The following is a 21,298-nucleotide window of genomic DNA, read 5'->3' on the forward strand; positions in this document are numbered from 1 at the left end:
GTTGCGTTCGGTGTAACAGTTGTGAATCTTGGGGACTATGAGATGCCCGTGGAGCAAGATGCACAGGAAACCTAACAACGTGATCAAGCCATAGGACGATTAAATGCTGGACAACGTATCTAAGTGATTGCCAATGCTTTTAACTGTAGGTTAAGAACCACTGAAAGACTTCGTTACAACAACGCCATCAGCACCAATGACCGTCCATACAGCGGCCTTCCTCGAGTAAACAACACCAATACAAGATTGCCTCATCTTGAATAATCAAATATTCTCGTCATGAAAGAAACTCGTAATATTTGAAGTAAAAGGATAGGGGCCTCCATTGAATCATCGGAAACTGTTGCTTGTCCATCAGTGATTGTTGCTAAACTTTCAGAATATTGTAACGCTTCCTTCCATTATAAATTAATTTTCAGGTGGAACATGCAGGGGCACAGACAACACGTCAGACCACTGGCCACTATTAGAGACCAATCAGTGCTGACACTGCTCGAAATCAAAAACGTCAGCAACGTCTTAAGTGATCCATCCAACGACAAAATTGACTGCATCAGCAGTGGAGAATCCACGCGTTCTCAGCTTAGTCTGCATTTCCTCCAGTTACATCGACTAGGTCTTTCGACCACACGTTATGACCCCCTCCATGCAAAACTGAATCGAAACGACAATGTTCTTAATTCCATTAACCTTTATTTAAACAGTTGGTTTTGGTTTTACTAATTACACGACTTATATTCTAACTGATATCTAAACCTTACACAATACACGACTTCTCATATTCTCACTAATCATCTCTACAACTTACTCAATACACAACTTCTCATATTCTCACTAATCATCTCCACAACTTACTCAATACACAACTTCTCATATTCTCACTAATCATCTCTACAACTTACTCAATACACAACTTCTCATATTCTCGCTGATCATCTCTACAACTTACTCAATACACAACTTCTCATATTCTCACTAATCATCTCTACACCTTACGCAAAACACGACTTTTCATATTCTCACCGATCATCTCTACAACTTACGCAAAACACGACTTTTCATATTCTCACTGATCATCTCTACAACTTACTCAATACACAACTTCTCAGATTCCCATTGATAATATCTACAACTTACTCAATACACGACTTCTCATATTCTCACTAATCATCTCTACAACTTACTCAATACACAACTTCTCATATTCTCACTGATCATCTCTACAACTTGCTCAATACACAACTTCTCATATTCTCACTAATCATCTCTACACCTTACTCAATACACAACTTCTCATATTCTCACTAATCATCTCTACAACTTACTCAATACACAACTTCTCATATTCTCACTAATCATCTCTACACCTTACGCAAAACACGACTTTTCATATTCTCACTGATCATCTCTACAACTTACGCAAAACACGACTTTTCATATTCTCACTGATCATCTCTACAACTTACTCAATACACAACTTCTCAGATTCCCATTGATAATATCTACAACTTACTCAATACACGACTTCTCATATTCTCACTAATCATCTCTACAACTTACTCAATACACAACTTCTCATATTCTCACTGATCATCTCTACAACTTGCTCAATACACAACTTCTCATATTCTCACGAATCATCTCTACACCTTACTCAATACACAACTTCTCATATTCTCACTAATCATCTCTACACCTTACTCAATACACAACTTCTCATATTCTCACGAATCATCTCCACAACTTACTCAATACACAACTTCTCATATTCTCACTGATCATCTCTACACCTTACTCAATACACAACTTCTCATATTCTCACTAATCATCTCCACAACTTACTCAATACACAACTTCTCATATTCTCACTAATCATCTCTACAACTTACTCAATACACAACTTCTCATATTCTCACTAATCATCTCTACACCTTACTCAATACACAACTTCTCATATTCTCACTGATCATCTCTACAACTTACTCAATACGCGACTTCTCATATTCGCACTGATCATCTCTACAACTTACTTAATACACGACTTCTTATATACTCATCTAAGCAACTTACATGTTAAAAATTAATCGTGTCTGCGGCTACAATTTAATATTTTTAAACTTCATTTTGCTGCACTTATTTTTCTTTAAGTGAATTCTTTGAGAAAATTGCCATATTTCACGTTAGAAAGATAAATAAAAGGAACATGTCAACTTGATAAGACAACTAAGGCACTAACTTTAAAGTAAGATTGGCACTTGTACAAAAAATGAAAGTTCTTTTAGTTCTAGATATATGCTGCCTTATTGGACTTGTAAGGTAATAATTTGGTATAAGGAAATCATATTTCTGTTGATGAAACTTAAAATAAGTTATTATTATTATTCCTCATGTTTTGGTACAATTTAGTATGAAATTATCATTTCGTTAATACATTTATGAAGGGGCATTAATTACGTGTCTACCACGATAGTCTGCTAGGCGATTAGGTGCCGTGGGTTCGAATCCTCCTCAAGGTAAGAAAAATTCTGATTCCTGTGCCAGTTCTTTCGAGAGTCGGCCCAGTGTCGGCTCTCACCCCCTAATACCTATCCTTTCCCGTGCCAGGCTATATGAATAACTCCTTAAGGGGGTTAACAACTTTCGAACTGTGTAAACGTCAATACTTCCCTCTAACACTGGGTTGGAACACTGTCTTTTGTGGCAGTAGAATAGCTAAGTCGGAACCGAGTTTGATTGTCGTTTGCTGGGCGATTAGGTGCCGTGGGTTCGAATCCTCCTCAAGGTAAAAACAATTCTGATATCTGTGCCAGTGCTTTCGAGAGTCGGCTCTCACTCCCTAATACGATAGATGTCAATATGTAAGACAATAACGGATGGATTAAGTAGACTAATTGTTGTTATACTACTGTTCTAGTGTTGGTGAAGCAGTCTGTCCAGATAATTGTAACTATAATGGGGTTTGTGATGTAAAACATTCAAGATGTAACTGTTATGAAGGATTTACAGGTTCAGATTGTAAGACTGATTGTAGATGTAATGGTCATGGAACATGTCAATCAGGTATTTTGAATTTCACTTCATCATCAGTAAGATCAAAGCTTCCAAATGATAGATTAGATGATGCATTAACAGGGCAGTTTTTACCTGAGAGTGACAATAGTCTAAATTTCCTACGCATGTTTATGTAAGAGAAGCAGACGTCGGTTTTTAATTCTGAAATTTATAGGATAGCTGAAATTGAGCTCTTAAACAAAGCAAATATTTGGACAGCAATATCCCTTTTGACATGAGAAGCTAAATTTGTATAACATAATTCATGGATAAATTTCTGTAAAGACATTTTGATATTTATGTATAAAAGGTAGTGTATGTAAATGTGATGAAGGATGGAAATATTCAGGTGGTCAATGTGTCTGGGATTGTCATTGTTTAAATGGTAAGTTAATCAATTAATTAAAATTGTTAATCAGCTTTGATTTGATATCAGCTAGAGTAGCTATAACGATTACATATTTCTACTTGATTATGTAAACCTCGTATTGAATAGAGATTAAATATTCACGACGTCATGCATTTTAAAACAATCAGAATGCTGTTACATACGGTATGCTTTGTAAAAATGAACAAATGCATGAGACTTGTTAATTTTATATCATCAAGGGCAATCTCTCGTTCGGATTGGTAAAAATTCTCAGCATCATACAAAGCAATTTGGATAACGTTCCCGTCTATCCATTTAAAACGTGGTATTGTTTAAAACGATGATGAGCTATAACATTCTTATATTATGTAGGTGCTAAATGTATAGGACCAGGTGAATGTGGATGTGTACATAATTGTAAAATGGGGAATTGTAGAAATGGACAGTGTCAATGTTGGAATGGCTATAAAGGCTCTGACTGTTCAGAATATGATCCAACCATGTAAGATAGTTCTTTACGTTTTTTTTCTTGTAACAAAAAATCATCAGCGAAAAAGAACGGATATTATGTATTTTGAGACTTGATTGTATATTGAAATTTGCTATATCTTTGTTCGTCAAAGCTACAGTATATACAGTAAAGAAATTCGCTACTGATTTTAACTCTTGTAAACAAGAATAAAAAGTTAACTAATTTAGCTTACGTGCTAGTACTAGACCTTTCAATATGTTCGCAAGGGGATTCCCCATTCCATTTCATTCCATTGGGAAAGTGCGAACATATTGAAAGGTCCCCAAAAAAAAACTAAACACCCTATATATCATAAATTCTTACACCAAAAAATACCTAAACACCCTACATTTCATAAATTGCTACACCAAAACACCTTCAATCAATTCTTTCTCCTACATTCCATCAACCCCACCCCAAAAAAGAACATATTCACCCTACATTTCATTAAATTAAACGAAAAAGCATATTAGAAATACCCTTATATAAAATAACATCCTTGTTTCGCTTAACATCTGATTTTTAATAGCCTCGTTTTAAATAATGTTATTTTTAGTCTAGAAACTTAAGAAGGAAGATAACTCTTGTTTTTGGATAAAAAAACAGACCACAATTTTCTACTCAATTTTTAAACCTTAAAAATGGCAAATAAAATACTGGATCTAATCTTTAAATTATACGATCCGATTCGTTATTCCTTTAACAAGAAAAAAGAGGATTATATTATCATCTCACCAGCTGTTGGTTCTAAATCCCAGTTGAATGATGGTGGTAGAATTACCTTGAAATAAATTCATTATCGAATTGGTTGCTTCTTCCCGATGCTTATTTCAATGAAAATCGTGTACCACAAACCAATACAACGTTAGAAAACAATTTCTTTCCATCTTTATTTAGCGAGATGGTTTTGGAAGCTGGTTCAAATCCTATAGAAACTATCAAAATCCTTGGGGAATTCGATACAATGTTGAAAACAGTTTTATATCCTTCGATTCAGTCTCAGGCTGGATACCCTGTTGGTGATGGAAGTGTTTTAGAAGAACCGGTAAGAAATGTTCCAAACGATGCGGATGAAGCTAGAATGAGTTATTGCTCGAAACACAATAGAAAGAGTAGCACGAGCAGCTAATCATGGATTCGAAAAACGAGTACTTAAGTATAATAATGTTGTTGAGAATAATAGGTGGGGTAATTACGTAAATTGGAAATTATATCCTTTATTCGGTCTGTTGGGACATAGAAACGTTTCCATAGGGTTACCAAATAAAATTCATCTACAAAGAGAAATCAAGGATGATAAGATATTCTTTGGAGAGAATGCTTCAGATGCAAAATTAGAAATAACGAATCAACAACTTTTCATACCCGTAATAACACCATCAATTGAAGTAGAAACGAGAATATTCAACTCATTAACTAAAGATATTGAAATAGCTTTTCTTCATCGTAACACGGTTGGGAGTATGACTTTAACTGGAGAACCCACCACATGGCCGATCACTAACACTATTAAAACAGCAAGATATTTAATGGTTGGTTTCAAGAACTTACCAGACTTACAGACGAATAACAATAATATCTTTAGAGTAGCAATGAACCAAACTCAAGATCCTATAATCCATAAAGTTCAAGTAAGATTAAACAACGCTAATTATCCTAACCGACCTTCAACAATTAATCCAACCACAAAGGATTATAATGAATTGTATAGAAACTATAAAAACATGTGTGAATTATTTGGAAATCCACCTCAGTTTGAATATGTAGATTTTGCACTTAATCATCCAATCTTCTGTTTTGATCTATCAGCTCACCAAGAAGATCTTTTCAAAACAGGAGTCAACATAAATATTCATATTGAAAAAACACAAGGAGATGTAACAGGTTATTGTTTACTACTCGAAGAAGCAAAACATTTAATTAAAATAGCAGATAGAAGAATGATAAGAATTGAGTAAAAAATACACCCTTAAAAATGAAATCAGAAACTTTAGTCAAGAAAATAATAGAAGCTATTGAAACAGCTTCACCAACTGTAATAACTTTCAATGGTAAAAAATCAGCATAACTAAAAAACGTATTGATAAATACAAATATTGTAAAGTCAGAGACGATATAGACTTAGAAAAAATTGACGCGAACGCAAAGGAAGGTGGATTTTTACCTATCCTACTTCCTTTGATATTTGGTGGTCTTATCGCGGCGGATGCAATAGCTGGTGGTACAGCTGCTGGAGTAAAAGCTGCCAACACAAAGAAAGTAGCTGATGCTGCAGCTGCCGAAGAACATAGACACAATTTAAAAATGGAAAAGGAAGCACATGAAGCAGCTTCTGCCGAAAAAAGGTTCAGGAGTGGGAGATATGATAGGCACAATACAAGAATTTGAAAAAAGATTTGGGGAAGAAACCAAGAAAACTGTTAAACAAGGATTAAATAAATTAGTAGATAGTATTGACACAGGAGAAGTCAAAGTCAAACATAAGGGTAATGGAATATTTTTAAAAAACATACGCACTGGAGAAGGATTATTTCTTTCAAAGTATAAAGGAGAAGGAGTGATTTTTGGAACAAAATAAAATAATAAAAAATGGGAAAGAAATTCAAACATTCAGAAATATTTCCTAGTAACCCAATGCTCATGTGTATATGCGGTAGTTTCGGTTCTGGGAAAACTCATCTCACTTTTAACATGTTGACAACACCAAACCTTTTAGATTTCGATTCATTATATATCTACACAACAACACCAGAGCAATCATATTATCAATTTCTCAAAGCTTTAGAATATTTACCAAAGAAAGATGTTCAAGACATATTTCAATATTATGAAGAAAACGAAGAAGAAGTGGAAATAAAAGATATCGTAGAAAACTTAATTAAATCAAAGAATCCATTTTTCAATCCAACGGATATAAAAGTTTTTCTTACGAAAAATGTTAATGATCTAGACTCTAATATTGATAGCAATCGAAAGAACTTAATATTGTTTGACGACTGCGTAGCGCAAAGAAATCAAGCTGTTCAACAAGAATACGTCACGAAAGGAAGACATCACAACTGTCACTGCATATACCAATTCCAATCTTTTTATGGGATGGATTCTATGTTTATTAGAAAAAATGCAAATTGTTTTTTATTATTCGACGACAAAAATTTATCTCAAATTATTCAGTCGATTAATCACGGAATGGACAGAGCTGCATTTAAAGAGGTTTGTAAAGCTCAATGGAGAAACCCAGATGATCATGGATATGTATTTGTAAATACTAGAAAACCTGCGGGTGAAAGAGTTATGATCGGCATATGTTAATTTTATTTTTTTTAAAATGGATAATTGGAATAATATTTTAAAAAGAAATAGAGAATATATCAAAGTTAAGAATAAACAAAGACCCAAGTTGAAAATAATAAATTACAACAACTTAGATTAACAGAAAATCTACAACTTTATTTCAACCAATATTAAAATCTCAAGAGGATATTAAAAAGAAATTAGCTTTAGAACCCACACCTCACATTGATCACCCCAAACCGATTGAATATCGTGGTTTTAAAATTAGTACATTAGATGATATAAAACATTATTTTCAAACCCTGACCCAGATTTACGAAAGAGCATTTCACCAATCGTTGATAATTAAGGTTTATTGTTTAATGTATTTAGACTAATATTTAGTGCGCATTCACCACAATTCAAAATCGACACAACAAACTTTATATTTACATTAACAAAAGGGTTAATAAATTTAATGAATGGGGGAGATTTTGAAATTGCCAATTACAATGATTTAGAAGCATACTCAAAATTTCTACATGCAATAAGAAAGTCGGGACCCGAAACAAATAGATCGAAAGAAGTTATAATATATAAGAGTAATTGATCATGATGATGGATACGAAGTTGACGAAGTAGATGATTATGCTGAAGACAACAATCCAATCATACAAGAAATAGACGATGATATGGTGGCATCTGGACAACGTATAACGTTTTTATCCGATAACAACGAGGAACTACTTAATAGATTACAAATAATATTAGCGGCAATGAAGGAAGGACATCGATCGCACAGACAATATAATGGAGTAAATTGTATATTAAAAAGACTCCTAGAAAAAGGTATTATAGATAAAACTGATTATAAAAGCGTGATTAAAAATGTCAAATAAAGAACAACTATTCGTTATCACCTCAAATAAATCAGACATTAAATTGTCTCTAGATTATGAGTACGAACTCGATCGCAAAAGAGAATATAAATTGGGATTAAAGTATTTCTCTGTTCCATTAGAAATATCAAAGAAAAAAATAACCAAATAAAAATATCAACAGATAATGGAGTTACATTCAAAACCATACGTTTACTACCAGGAAGCTACGAATACGTAGCCATTAACGAATACCTATCTGAATATGGAGGAAGTGCAAATGGTAAAAACAATATTGAATTCGAAGGTAATTTGAATGTGAACAAAATAAGATTGATATTGAGAAATAATAGTCAAGTTGATTTCAACGTAGAAAATTCATTGAATGCGTTACTAGGATTTGATAAACAAATATATACGCAATCCACTTTAGCACCACACAAAGTTAATATCGAGAATGATATCGATGTGATAAATATACATTGCAATTTGATAAACGGTGAATTTTTCAATAAATACAAACGTCAGATTATTTACAGTCTTCCAACATTCACTGTACCGATAGGATATAGAATTAAAGAGAAACCATTTCAAACGACATATTTACCACTTAATTCCTTTATGATTAAAGATATAAATCTGGAAATCAAAGGTGGTGAAAAAGGGTTTATAGATTTTGGTAACGATTTAAAACAAAAAATTTAATTAATTGAGTAATTAAACACTCTTCATTCTCTTGAATAGTTAGATAATCGAAATCATACTTCCTACATCGCCCGGTGCTTTTCTCTTAACGAGAGTCAGATAACTTCTGAAAACTTTCATTTGTTTATCGTCATCCTTTGGAATAACTACTCCATTGGTGAAACTTTTTTCCCATGGTTTCTTAAATTCATTCGTCACATCATGTCCACTAGCTAACTGAATGTAATCTTCGACAGCTATCTTATCATTAGAGTAACCCTTAAACGTTTTCTTTTCTTTTAGAATACCGTCGGAAGTTAGAATGATATTATATTTAACTTTTGGCGCTAAATATAAACCATATATAATTCCACCATCACCGTAATCATTCTTTCCTTTACAATAATCATTTTCGGACACCAACCCAGATTCATTTAATGTATCCCAATTGCTTGACGAAATGTATAAACTATCAGTATCTGTATCGTATATTTCTGGCTTATGAAATCCATCTATTACGTGAATAAAATTATTCATTATTTTTTTACTGTGAGATAATACGATTTTCTTCTGCATTTATCTCAACGATATATTGAGTCTCATTTACTTTAGGATAGCTTTTGACGTGTGAATCGAAGTTGGCTTTTAAAGTTGCTTCACTCCATAAATGCCTCGATGAATACATTAACCATACAATGATTTACCTAATAATTTTATGCAATTACTACCTACGATATTACCTTCTCGTTTATATTTATTTCTTAGATCTCTCAAAATTAAAATATAATCTCTATAGGGTGGAGTTTTAAAATTTTTTTCGTAAACTATACCATCTAATATTCTAATAATTCGTCCACTGGCTTTAACTATTTCTTGAATATCCACCGATATTAAAACCTCGTGACAGAAACCATTTCTGAACCTGATTTTAGTGCCAGTTTCCTTAATACCTTCTTTGTTCGTAAAAGTAATTTTATCTTTAGCTTGTATGGGTTGGAAGAACATGTTAGTAGAATATTCAAACCAGACTTTTAAAATACCAGTTCTAGGTCTGAATTTCTGCTCATTAAAGAGCTTAACAAATTCTTTATTTTCTTCCGGTAGAAACGGCCTACCACTTTCCGCTTTTGGATATTCGCTGTCTAAAACCGACATGGCAGAAGCGTATAAACCATTCTAGTAGTTTCATACCATTCTTCTTCTACCATTTTTTATGGTAATGATATAAATAATACCAGCCCTTTAAAGATAAAGAAGGGGCCGTTAGATTATTGGAAATATTCTGGAATACAACTTCTTTCATAACTTTGTTATATTTTATCAAACAAGCTCCAAGACATAACGTATCTCTTTTAGCGTAAGGTTCCCATTCGTGTCTTAAAGATTCCGAATTATCTTCGGTGTATTTTGCAATATTGATATCAGTGATCTTTCTCAAATTCATCGGTATATTAGATGAATTTCCCCATGCTGCCAAACTAGATAGGATAGGAACATATGAAATTAATATTTTAATTCCATGCGTATAAACAATCATCGTGAATTGTTGGAAAACATTTAGTTTTAGAGGTGAAACTTGTGTTACCGCATTATCATTTCTACAAATTCTCCATACGTTTTCATCGTAATTATCTTCTGTTTCTTTAATGCCTAAGATTTTGTTATTTCTTCAAATGAGACATAAATGTGATTTATGTATGTAAAATAACCAATCTAATTCCTCGGATACTTTCTTTTGTTGAAAAAGTCTATGTTTGGGCATATAAATTTGAAAATAAGTATTAAATTTCTTATTGAATTCACAGATTCTAGCAGTTGTCATAACTCCTTTTCTGTTTGATTTTGAAAAACTGTTGATGAAATCTTGAAATTCTTTTGTGTAGTCTTTGTTCAGAACACGATTTACGCACTTTATAAAGCAGTGTACATCGCTTGGTATGTAATAATTTATACCGGCATATTCATTTATTTGGGGAGGGTGGTATCACTACCCGTTTTTGATCTCTTTATTTCTTTGTAATTGTTTTTACGTAAAATGATTTTTCCTGAGAAATACCAATCAGAAGCATCCGATTTTACTTCAACTGTTGCAAAGAAATTGTGAAAGGTTTTGGCATTAAAGCCTACAAATTGCATGTTTTGTTTGTGTCCTCCATCTTGAATTATCTCTCCATCTAATTCAATTTGCCCTTAAATGTTATAAATTTATCAGAGATAAGGTTAATAACATTGGAAAAAAGCACATTTGATACGAATGTTTCATCGTCTAAAATTTCAATTTTATTCATATTTTTTAAGTATCTATTTTTAACTAGGAATTTTTCACTTTTATTGATGATATTTCCACATCAAATTTATCTAAAATTTCATTGAATTCTTCTAATTCTTCAATGGTTATGTTCTTATCTTCTCTCGATCTTTCGAAAAATATGAATAATTTATTAAGATATGTATTTAAAATTTCTGTTTTGTTTTTATAATGAGATTTCTGTTCTGATGTAAAACCTAAAGTAATCAATCCACAAGATGAAGTTTGAACGGCAGTGAACGCGGCTAATACAGTTGGGACAATTATTGGAAGCATTAATCCACCAGTTACGGCTGTTGCCACTGTTTACTGTTAAAACTGTGCTTAATGTTTTGAAAACAGTATCAATTCTACTCCATGTTTTCCTGCATTTGTTGAAGTGTTTTAGTTTTTCTTTTAGTTCATTTTGTTTTTCTATCATGTAGTTTTGTCTGCTTTCTAGTTCCATTTTTTAGGTAATTAAATTAAATTAGTATTTTTCATTATCTGTTATAATTATTTCAGGTTTGAAAATATAAACATGTATAGTTACAAACGATATTTGTTCTTTCGAATCATTAATCTTATTCAGATGAACTGAAATTTTGGTTTTTCGATATTGATTTTTATCGAACATCTACAAGTATATATACCTCCAAATTCTATTCTACCATTACGTTCAATAATTGATGGAAATATTATAAATTATTTATCTTGTTGACTTTTATGAATATCGATTGAGGTAAATAAATCAGTTGAAGAGGTATATTCGAATGAATAACTATTATTAACAAAATATAGTTTTACGTATTCAAAGCCTGTCGCTCGTAAAAACTGATAACTCATATTTGCTTCTTTTTTTGGTTCTGGATTTCTAAAAATATTCATTGATGGTGGACTTTCCGTTTCCAATATCATATTAAATTCACTCAATGAAAGATAATCATTTTCTTTATCTGGTAAAATTAACATTCTAAACCTATCTATATATTTTCCACTCGTTTTAATTTCATATAAGTTATAATTCTTGCTGTTTTCATCGTTAATTTCTAATTCTCTAGTTTCTACATTTTCTGTACCATTGATAAACTGAAGAACTTTACGAGCGTTAAATTTTTTATTAGATGAAAGTGATTTTTGTCTGAAGAATATTGAATCAACTTTTACCTGCATAGGAAAAATAATTTCAATTACAATTTTTCCTCGGAAAGGAAATTCTGATGGAGGATCACTATCAAACATTTTAGAGGGATAATCATCTGGTTCATATACTCTTATATTTGCTGTAAATCCATATTTTTTATATTCAAACTCCATTGATTTATCAACATTAGTAGTAATAGAAGCATCGCCACGTCTCAAACTTCTAAATGGAAGATTGAAATAATATGATTTATTTTCTTTCTTGAGATTCTTTTCTAATGCGGCTATATTTTTTTTCTGTTTCAAAACTTCATTATTAATAGTGGTTATCTGTTGTTGAATAACACTATCATCAATGTTTTATATTTGTTGTTGAATATAGGTTTTGATTTCGCTATCATCAATGTTTTATATTTGTTGTTGAATATAGGTTTTGATTTCGCTATCATCAATATTTTGTATTTGTTGTTGAATATAGGTTTTGATTTCGCTGTCATCAATATTTTGTATTTGTTGTTGAATATAGGTTTAGATTTCGCTATCATCAATATTTTGTATTTGTTGTTTAATATTTGTTAGTTATTTTTTAATTCACTGTTAAGTTTAGTTTCCAGAGCATCTAATTCCTGTTGAAACGTATCTTCATTTTCATCTGGAATGTTATCTATTAATTGTTGAATGTCTAATTTTTGTTTTGGAATCTTATCCTCTAATTTAGATATTAATGAAATTAAATTTTGTAACTTAGTTTTGTTCACTACGTTGACCAATTGTTTTTGAATAAAACTTATTAAACCTTCTACTTCTTGTTGTAGTTTAGTATCATTAATACAATTTTTATTATTTAGTTGACGTTTGAGGAATCTTTTCAAATTACTTATTTTATCTTCTAAATGGTTTTTATTTACTTCAATTGAATTTATTTGATCCCGTAAATATTTCTTGTGAACAGCGTCATTATCATTTTCCGGTGACTTTAAATTAGTTACTTTAAAATTGTTCATATCTAAATCACCTTGAAGTGTGTCTCCGATTTGATCCACAAAGTAAGGTTTTGCTTTATTTATCCACGCTGTAGTGTTAGGTTTTTGAGTTTCTAAAGATAAAGAACCTAATCCAAACTTGTTCACCATTGTTATTGAGTTAAATTTATTATAATTTCTTCAAACTGTTTTTATAAACTCAATTGATATAAAACCCAAAGTGAAAGCTGTCCACAAAACTTTTGAATTGAATTTGAAATGTCGAACATTTCATTGGTTTATTAGTCAATTTCATTATCTCTTCAGTTGGTTCAAAAGAATCGAAGAAATATAAGTTATTTGAAGAGTCTTTGTACAAAGTAGAATGATGAACTCCTTTTTGATCGGAAGTATGTATATTTGTTATAGCATAAAATTTACCTTTCTTATATTTGAGATTATTTATTTTATCTCTCATACAATAATAAAACGTTGATATATTTAACTCATTCGCCCATCTCATAAGTTGAAAGTTTGTGGTTGTAACAGTTCCATATTTATCGAGAAAGATATTCATTTTTAAAAGTCGGTTTTTTGAAGTTCGTTTTAATAAAACATACCTATGATTTGTTCTTTGTCTTGATCGATTAATTCATATGTTGGAGGTGATGTGGTGTTTACTTTATCAACGATGAATATTTCGTTTGTCCAGTATTCAACGTAACCTTTTTCGAATTTACTTTTATATTTGAAAATACGAACGCGATCTCCGACTTTAAATTTGGGTTTAATATTTAAATTATTTATTTCATTTTCGTAGTTATGTTGTGCGTTTATTGACTTTATAATATTTGGATTATTTGTGGCTTGTGTTGGTGTGACACCTATAGATGAATGAATTTTGTTATTGTATTTATCTACAACCTCTGGTAATATTTTAAGCCATTTTTGAGATTTCAATTCCGTGAACTTTTTGAATAATTTATTTTTTAGAGTTCTATTATATCTCTCAATAACTACAGCTTTACCTTCATTATGCGTGCTGTAACTTTCAAATCCCAGAGATTTCATATTTTTGTTATAAAATTCACTTCCTTTATCTACCCACAGTTTTTCTGGATGACGGTTAGATTGTTTCATAATCGTTTCAAATGCGTGTTTGACTGATAATCCTGCTTTGTTTTTTAAAGGAATAACCCAAGCATATCTCGTATACAAATCTATAACTGCATGTTAAGCAATATTTATATCCTCTTTCGACTGGCATATTAATTAAATCGGCTGACCATATTTCATCTTTTTCAAATACTTTAACTTTTAAAAAGTTTTTAGTTTTTCTAAATTCTTTATGAATTTCATCTGCTAATCTCATACCTAATTTCATCTTTGCTTTTAACAGTTTAATGATCAGAGCCCTTTGCATTCTCTCTTTGAAAGTTGGATTTGGAATATTTTCGATAAGTTCGATTATAGCATTTGTCGTGTCTGAAGTTTATGTCTTTATTTCTGTATAGTATGTCGTGTTTAAGCGCAGCGGCATCAACTCTATCTACTGGTTCTTCACCCGGTTTGGGTTTATCATTTTGGTCTAGTCGCAGATCTGACCTTGTACCTGGACCAGTGTAATTATGACCGGGAAGATGTTTTTCTCCGGGATATTTTGTCCATGGAAATCAAGGAAGAGAACCCAATGTATTGTATATCTCCTGAACCAAAATAAGTTTTTGGAGCGTGAGCGACAATCATTCTCACCTATAACTTTAAAACCTTTTCCTTTCCTTTCTTCTAATCTCCTGCTTCGCAGATCTCTTATTAGTTGTAAGTCTTTCAACTCGTCAGATTGTTTCACTGCGTCGCTTATACTCTTTCCCGCTTCCGCGATAGAGCCGACGGCAATTTTTAATGTCACCACTATTCGCCGAGTATGGGGTCGACTGACTTAAAGTTAGTAATTTTTGGGGACCTTTGTTTCTAGTTTTCTTCGCGTTTGACCGCGAGCTAGTACATTTCCAGTCGCTGTAAGATTGCTAATGGTTACAACCGGTGTGGCGAGGCTATTACTATAGTCATGATACATTATTGTATGGCAGTGTATTTTCATTAATGTACATATTTTCTACATTAAGAATGACGAATAATGGAATTAAAATGGGTATAAATGTAGGTGGTATCACTTACTTTTCCTCTGAAGTCAAGTTTGTCGACATAGCCAAACAATCACAAGAATGGATAACACAAAGAGATGACCAGAAGTCCTGGAATACTCAAGAACATGATAAGATTCATTTTAATTCTGATGGTTATCCAACTTCGTTTCCAGGTAAGTTATATTTAGTTTCCCAATCTTATATTATAGTCTTTATCTTTACATTCTTATGGTATACACACATCGGTAAGATCCTAACCAATATCGTAACCTACATGGTTACAACCAACATGTTTAACCCACGGGGCTACAAGTCATTTTGAAACATTTCGTCTTATCATTCTATTCTTTAGTCATGGCCCCTGGTGAGTCCAACTGATGAATATCTAGGCCTACTTGTTTACCAAGTTTGAGACTTTTGAGAAATTATGTTAATTCCGAGAGAGAGTATCCTTTCAATAAACCAACATTGTTCATGATTTTAAGCTGGAGTACGGGTTGCTAAACTTGTTTACCGTGGATTTGGTGAACATGAAGAAACTGGTATTTATACCATATTATGGGATGGTGAAGGTGAAATAGGAATAAAATTGGCTAGATTCAAGGTGCTGAGCAGCAGAAAAGGTATCATTATTATTTGTCTATAAAAATATATTGCCAGATGTTTTAATGAAAGAACAAAGTTTTTTCCATGGTACCATCCAAGTCTCCTAGTACATCCATATGCCATATATATTAGGCTATGCAGTATCGCATATTCATTCTGCTTTTTGGGCGAAAGTATATCACGTTAGATTTAACGGTACGAAGACTTCGTTAAAAACTAAATGCCATGCAACCACAATTCTCAATAAAAGATAAACTCCATGATAATGAGTATAAAAATAAATTTGACCAATTGGGACATGGTGGATTTGCCATAACAGTTGGTAACATCAACCCAAACAATCCCGTCAGAAATCTTAGATTGATTGCTCCTGGTTATGAACAAGTTTATGACCGTTTTCCATTCCATCCTGTATTCCTGGAGAACCTTAGACGTTATTCCGAGATCAGATATATGGATTTCTATTCAACTAATGGACATGGGGTAAGCTTGTTAGCGCAATCCTGTTAATTATAAACAAATTTACAGAAGGCATTTATTGCACCTAGAATGTCGCATCCATCAAGGGGAGCGATATGCTAGGCTCGAGATGAGGCAGATGATTTGAACATTCTCAGAAACAACGAGACATTGAAACATGATATTGTTCAATTTACAAATTGTTTGTCTTTCTTTGCAGCCCGAGCCAACGACCTGGTCCAGCAGACACACGGTCCACTCTCATTCACAAGCTGGTACGGAAGGAGGTGCTTTAGAATTTATGATAGATCTGTCTAATAGATTAGGTGCTAACCCATGGTTCTGTATACCACATGCTGCTGATGATAACTATGTGGCACAATTTGCTACTTTGGTTAAAAATACACTCAGAAAAGATCTAGTGGTAAGAGTATTCACAAGGTACCAAATCATGTTTATCTGGTGATTTGGAATTAGTTACCCTGGGTATTTCAACCCAGCTGTAAATTTACGAAGATTTATTATCCTTATGATTATATAATATTTGTAGTTCTAGTTTTGTTTTTACAGGCGTATGTTGAATATTCAAATGAAGTATGGAATGGGATATTCAGACAGTCAAAATATAGCGAAGCAAAGGGATTAGCTCTTAAGTTAGATGTAAAACCCTTCAAAGCTAAATTTAAGTATTACAACAAACGGTCAACAGAGGTCGTAGCTATTTGGAACAGGGTAAGCTCATTACTTTATGCTATAAAATAATCGACATGGTTCAAGGTTGCAAAAATAAATTGCTTGGAAATTGGTCACAACCTCCCCAAAAAAACGAGTTAAAATAGTCCCGTGGTTCATTAAATAAGTAATCTAGGATCATGGGTTCGATCAAGAGAAGGGACATGCCAATATTTTCCCATGGGGATCTCATGTAGACAAGACTTTGAAATGAACTGAGGCTAGCTTTAACTTCCCAAGGTCTAAAGCATATTTTTTAATTTCTTTTTTTACGTCATTTGTAGGTGTTTGGTTCTGAAGCTGACAAAAGGGTTTCAGGGGTGTGGGCGTGGCAAACTGGTTTCCAGGATTATTATAAACAGGCCGTTGAAGATCTTGGTAACAGAATACATACATTTAAAAATATTGCTATTACTGGTTATTTTGATTGCCAGAAGATTGCTGATAAACATGTATGTGCTTTTTATACGCCCACATGAAATGGGGGGCGTATAGTGCCGTCACCCATGTCCGTCGGTCCGTTCGTCTGTCCACAATTGCTCGTAAACACCCTACAAGACACAATACTTGACGGATTTTGACAAAACTTGGTATGAGTGTTCGTCATCACCCAAGGATGAACCCTATTGAAAATCAGAAGAATCGAAAAATATTAAGTATAAGTTATTGCCCTTGTTCTTGAAAACGTATTCAATACTGGTGATTGTTACTGTACCGCTAAATATTTTTATTCAAAATCAAAGCTGCCAGTTGGCGTATATTACCTTGCCTGGCAAGCTATCTTTAATGCTTCCTTTTGATTAATAATCGAAAGAGCCATAAAATGGCATACATATAGGCCTAGGCCTATTAATCAAATTCAAATATATATATATAGTTTACAAGTTACAGCATACAATACACCCTGTTAAAGATGAAGATGATGTCGTCCATTCAATACACATTGACTCGGTATTAATTGCCATGGAAGGAAAAAAAACAAATAATCATTTGACTAACAAACTCTAGATGATCTGAACTGGCAGCTGAAGTTTTAGCAAACCTGTTAGCATCTTTCCTGGGCATATCAAGATGCCAATTGGAATAATGGGGGAAACAGCTTATTCAACAGTTTTTCCACGCAGATCAGAATTGGAATCCAAGACCCTCATTTGACCTACACAATGTTACATTGTCATTCAGGCAAAGGAGTTACCAGGAATGAGCATGACAGAAATACAGAGATATTGTAAAAACGAACTACCAGCAAAGGAAGCGGAGTTTAAACATTATATGGATTTAGCTAAGGTATGAATATCAGGGTATGAATTCTTTATGGCTCTAATAATGTTATAAATGTAACACGACAACTCGTTTTTGTCATCCCTAGTTTTAATCATATCCATACCATTCAGAGATAGATCTCAGCCATCCTCACTCAACGGGGAGTAGCCTCAAGGTTTCAAAGCGGGAATCGAAGTTTATCGTCATATTTTGAAAGTTTATCCCTGTTTTAGGCGTACGGTGTACAGTTAGTGATGTATGAGGGTGGACCATCAGTGATGGAGAGTAGTGCTTTGCGTCATTTTGGTCAGTCAAACAAAGCTACAACAGAGAAGGCTATAGCGTTTAATAAAGATAGTCATATGGAAGAAAGTGTGAAAGATGTTTTAAATCTATGGAACAAGGTTGTTGTTAAAGACCCTCACACTAAACAAGGTATTAGAAATGGCAAATAAACAAGGTTGTTTTTGTGCACGTTTTTACGTAACTGTCATATCGATTTAGAACAAGGTATTAGTACTGATGAATGAGACCCATACGACTTTACTTTGGTTTGTCAGGCAATTCAGTTGTGCTGTTCCGTTTTGAAGCATCAATAAATGACTTCATGTACAAAGAAATGTTCTTTTAAAGGTGGATTTTTTAATTACTTCTCCTATACAAGTTCACCAACAAAATATGGTTCATGGGGAATGTTAGAATATACTGGACAAGATCCCAAAACTGTGGCGAAGTTAAGAGGTGTTCAGCATTTTCTCACCTCAGCTTATGGAAATGCGCCCAGGGGACCGAAATGCAGTTTTATCAAAAATGGCGGCATAGCTTATGGTTGTTATAATAAAGGTGGTTACTTTGATTGTGGTTTGACTGACAATTCTGGACGAACGTGGAATGTAAGTATGAAAGTAAGAAAAACAATACATAGGTCGTTTTTCAATATAGTATTGGCGATAGAGTATACTATATGGTCTCGTCTCGTACTGACGTTCAATACTTATAATCCGTAGGCTAAATTTGCACTGGATATTTCGTTTAAAACGACGGAATGAAAGACAACCATTAAATGTTGGATTTATTTGTTAAGAAATGGAATGTACCTGGTAGAAGTCAAGGTGATACTTTGGTATTAGATGGATATAATAAAAAGAAAGATGTTGTTTATATTCGAGTAATCGACAATATTGGGTCGAATAATTACCATATATATAATACCAAATCACATCAATGGTCAACGTAAGTTTCAAATGCTTCGTACTACTTTTACAGTGGGAGGGGTATAATATGTGAAGCTGTGAACATTCAAAAGCAACAGACACCACTTGTTTAGGCCTACTATCGTGAGATGGTATAGCTGGCAAAGTAATACACTGCATGAGATAAAATATTGCCTTTTGTGTCTACAAGCAAAATTGGACGCATTTTGATTTGATCAAGGGCAATAACTCCTAAATAGTTCATCCGATTATTAAATAATTTGAGCTTCGACCGAGATATACATGCATACCAAGTTTCATACAAACCGTTTTTACTAAGTAATGATAGGATGAACGGATAAGGAGTTATTACCCATGACTTAGTAAAAACGGTTTGTATGAAACTTGGTAGGCAATATTTTATCTCATGCAGTGTATATATATATATATATATGCATACAAAGTTTCATCAAGATTAGATAAAACTGTAGCCTCTATCCTGTCTACAAGCTTAATAAGACGCGTTCTTTTCACTACAATAACTCTGAAACCCTTCATCCGATTGTTGTCTAATTTGAGCTTGACTGAGATCTCATCAGTATATACATGCATACCAGGTTTCATCAAGATTACATAAAAACTGCACCCTCTACTGTGCCTACAGAACGGACGGACGGACCGACATTTCTATGTGGGCGTATAAAAATTCTATTTTCTATTTTCAGACCAGTAAATTTCATCTACTATACTGATTTAGCTATGAAAGAAATATTACCACCACAAGCTACAGGTGATTGGACTGGATTAAATTCACATTTCAATTGCTAATAAACATTATCTAATTGGGCTCTTATTATTTTAAACAAAAACAACACGCATTAGTCTTATGTTGGGCAACGAACGCGATATATGCGTTATATACAAATGCAAAAAATGACCAATATAAATTAATTGGTCAATATGGTCAATCGAAAATTGAACAGATCATTATAAAAATGACAAATTGTAACCGTAGAGTTGATTACGAACACTACAAAATATTCGACAGTTCATTGTAAAATTTAATAATAAAGAAATATACTGATAATATTGATAATTCAACCTTCAATCACACACTACTTTGAACTTTTTGGGCGATACTGAATAAGTTCTGTCAAAATCTGTCAAGAATTGAAGTGTTTAAAAGCTAAAATTTGAAACGGCTTTCAAGAACGAGGTCAATAAATCTTATAAAACATTAGTTTTTTTGATTTTCGATAGCGTTCATGCATGGGTGATAATAAACAATTTCACCAAGTTTCTTAAAAATTAGTCAAGAATTGTGCCTTATCTGGTGTTTACAAGCTAGAAATTGAATGAGTTTCCAAGAACAAGGGCAATAACTCATACTAAATATTTTTCAATTCTTCTGATTTTCAAAAGGGTTCATCCCTGGGTGATTACGAACACTCACACCAAATTTTGTCAAAATCCGTCAAGAATTGCGTCTTGTAGAGTGTTTACGAGCAATTGATGGCTGGACGGACGGACGGACGTCTGCTAGAATGTAGTCCAACGAATGAAGTCACGTGAGCAACTAGCGGATTCCGTATCAGCAGAAAAATTTCTATGGAACACAAAGTGGGCCATATTCTTATGTTGTTTCAGTGACTTTTAGCAATAAATCACGCTACGTATCTTATTTTGTCAGTCACTATTTTATTTTAAAATCGTGGTTCTTTATAGGAATTGTCATTAGT

General features: G+C 32.9%; 8 protein-coding genes across 8 annotated transcripts; 5 read left to right on the forward strand and 3 right to left on the reverse strand.

The window, feature by feature from the left end:
- Window positions 1–2,266: 2,266 nt before the first annotated feature.
- LOTGIDRAFT_165259 (hypothetical protein) lies at window positions 2,267–3,927 on the forward strand (the record flags this gene model as incomplete). Its single annotated transcript, XM_009062261.1, has 4 exons — window positions 2,267–2,316; window positions 2,915–3,060; window positions 3,362–3,436; window positions 3,794–3,927. The coding sequence occupies 4 exons, from the start codon at window positions 2,267–2,269 to the stop codon at window positions 3,925–3,927; spliced, it is 405 nt and encodes a 134-aa protein (XP_009060509.1).
- A 906-nt stretch (window positions 3,928–4,833) lies between these two features.
- LOTGIDRAFT_165260 (hypothetical protein) lies at window positions 4,834–6,320 on the forward strand (the record flags this gene model as incomplete). Its single annotated transcript, XM_009062262.1, has 3 exons — window positions 4,834–4,977; window positions 5,108–5,886; window positions 5,996–6,320. 3 exons carry the CDS (start codon window positions 4,834–4,836, stop codon window positions 6,318–6,320), a joined length of 1,248 nt encoding a protein of 415 aa, XP_009060510.1.
- Window positions 6,321–6,521: 201 nt separating this feature from the next.
- Window positions 6,522–7,244, forward strand: LOTGIDRAFT_165261 (hypothetical protein; the record flags this gene model as incomplete). Its single annotated transcript, XM_009062263.1, has 1 exon — window positions 6,522–7,244. The coding sequence occupies one exon, from the start codon at window positions 6,522–6,524 to the stop codon at window positions 7,242–7,244; it is 723 nt and encodes a 240-aa protein (XP_009060511.1).
- A 653-nt stretch (window positions 7,245–7,897) lies between these two features.
- Window positions 7,898–8,788, forward strand: LOTGIDRAFT_165262 (hypothetical protein; the record flags this gene model as incomplete). Its single annotated transcript, XM_009062264.1, has 2 exons — window positions 7,898–8,054; window positions 8,268–8,788. 2 exons carry the CDS (start codon window positions 7,898–7,900, stop codon window positions 8,786–8,788), a joined length of 678 nt encoding a protein of 225 aa, XP_009060512.1.
- Window positions 8,789–8,827: 39 nt separating this feature from the next.
- On the reverse strand, window positions 8,828–9,922 carry LOTGIDRAFT_165263 (hypothetical protein; the record flags this gene model as incomplete). The annotated part of the gene is made up of 2 exons (XM_009062265.1): window positions 8,828–9,279; window positions 9,508–9,922. The coding sequence occupies 2 exons, from the start codon at window positions 9,920–9,922 to the stop codon at window positions 8,828–8,830; spliced, it is 867 nt and encodes a 288-aa protein (XP_009060513.1).
- Window positions 9,923–11,759: 1,837 nt separating this feature from the next.
- Window positions 11,760–12,371, reverse strand: LOTGIDRAFT_165264 (hypothetical protein; the record flags this gene model as incomplete). The annotated part of the gene is made up of 1 exon (XM_009062266.1): window positions 11,760–12,371. One exon carries the CDS (start codon window positions 12,369–12,371, stop codon window positions 11,760–11,762), a length of 612 nt encoding a protein of 203 aa, XP_009060514.1.
- Window positions 12,372–12,772: 401 nt separating this feature from the next.
- LOTGIDRAFT_165265 (hypothetical protein) lies at window positions 12,773–13,330 on the reverse strand (the record flags this gene model as incomplete). Its single annotated transcript, XM_009062267.1, has 1 exon — window positions 12,773–13,330. The coding sequence occupies one exon, from the start codon at window positions 13,328–13,330 to the stop codon at window positions 12,773–12,775; it is 558 nt and encodes a 185-aa protein (XP_009060515.1).
- A 1,977-nt stretch (window positions 13,331–15,307) lies between these two features.
- LOTGIDRAFT_234415 (hypothetical protein) lies at window positions 15,308–20,406 on the forward strand (the record flags this gene model as incomplete). The annotated part of the gene is made up of 11 exons (XM_009062268.1): window positions 15,308–15,479; window positions 15,792–15,929; window positions 16,232–16,395; window positions 16,592–16,795; window positions 16,942–17,103; window positions 17,388–17,555; window positions 18,286–18,390; window positions 18,600–18,801; window positions 19,000–19,259; window positions 19,451–19,599; window positions 20,285–20,406. 11 exons carry the CDS (start codon window positions 15,308–15,310, stop codon window positions 20,385–20,387), a joined length of 1,827 nt encoding a protein of 608 aa, XP_009060516.1. The 3' UTR covers window positions 20,388–20,406.
- Window positions 20,407–21,298: the final 892 nt, after the last annotated feature.

This window comes from Lottia gigantea (genome assembly GCF_000327385.1).
Source record: "Lottia gigantea unplaced genomic scaffold LOTGIsca_50, whole genome shotgun sequence".
NCBI lineage: Eukaryota > Metazoa > Mollusca > Gastropoda > Lottiidae > Lottia > Lottia gigantea.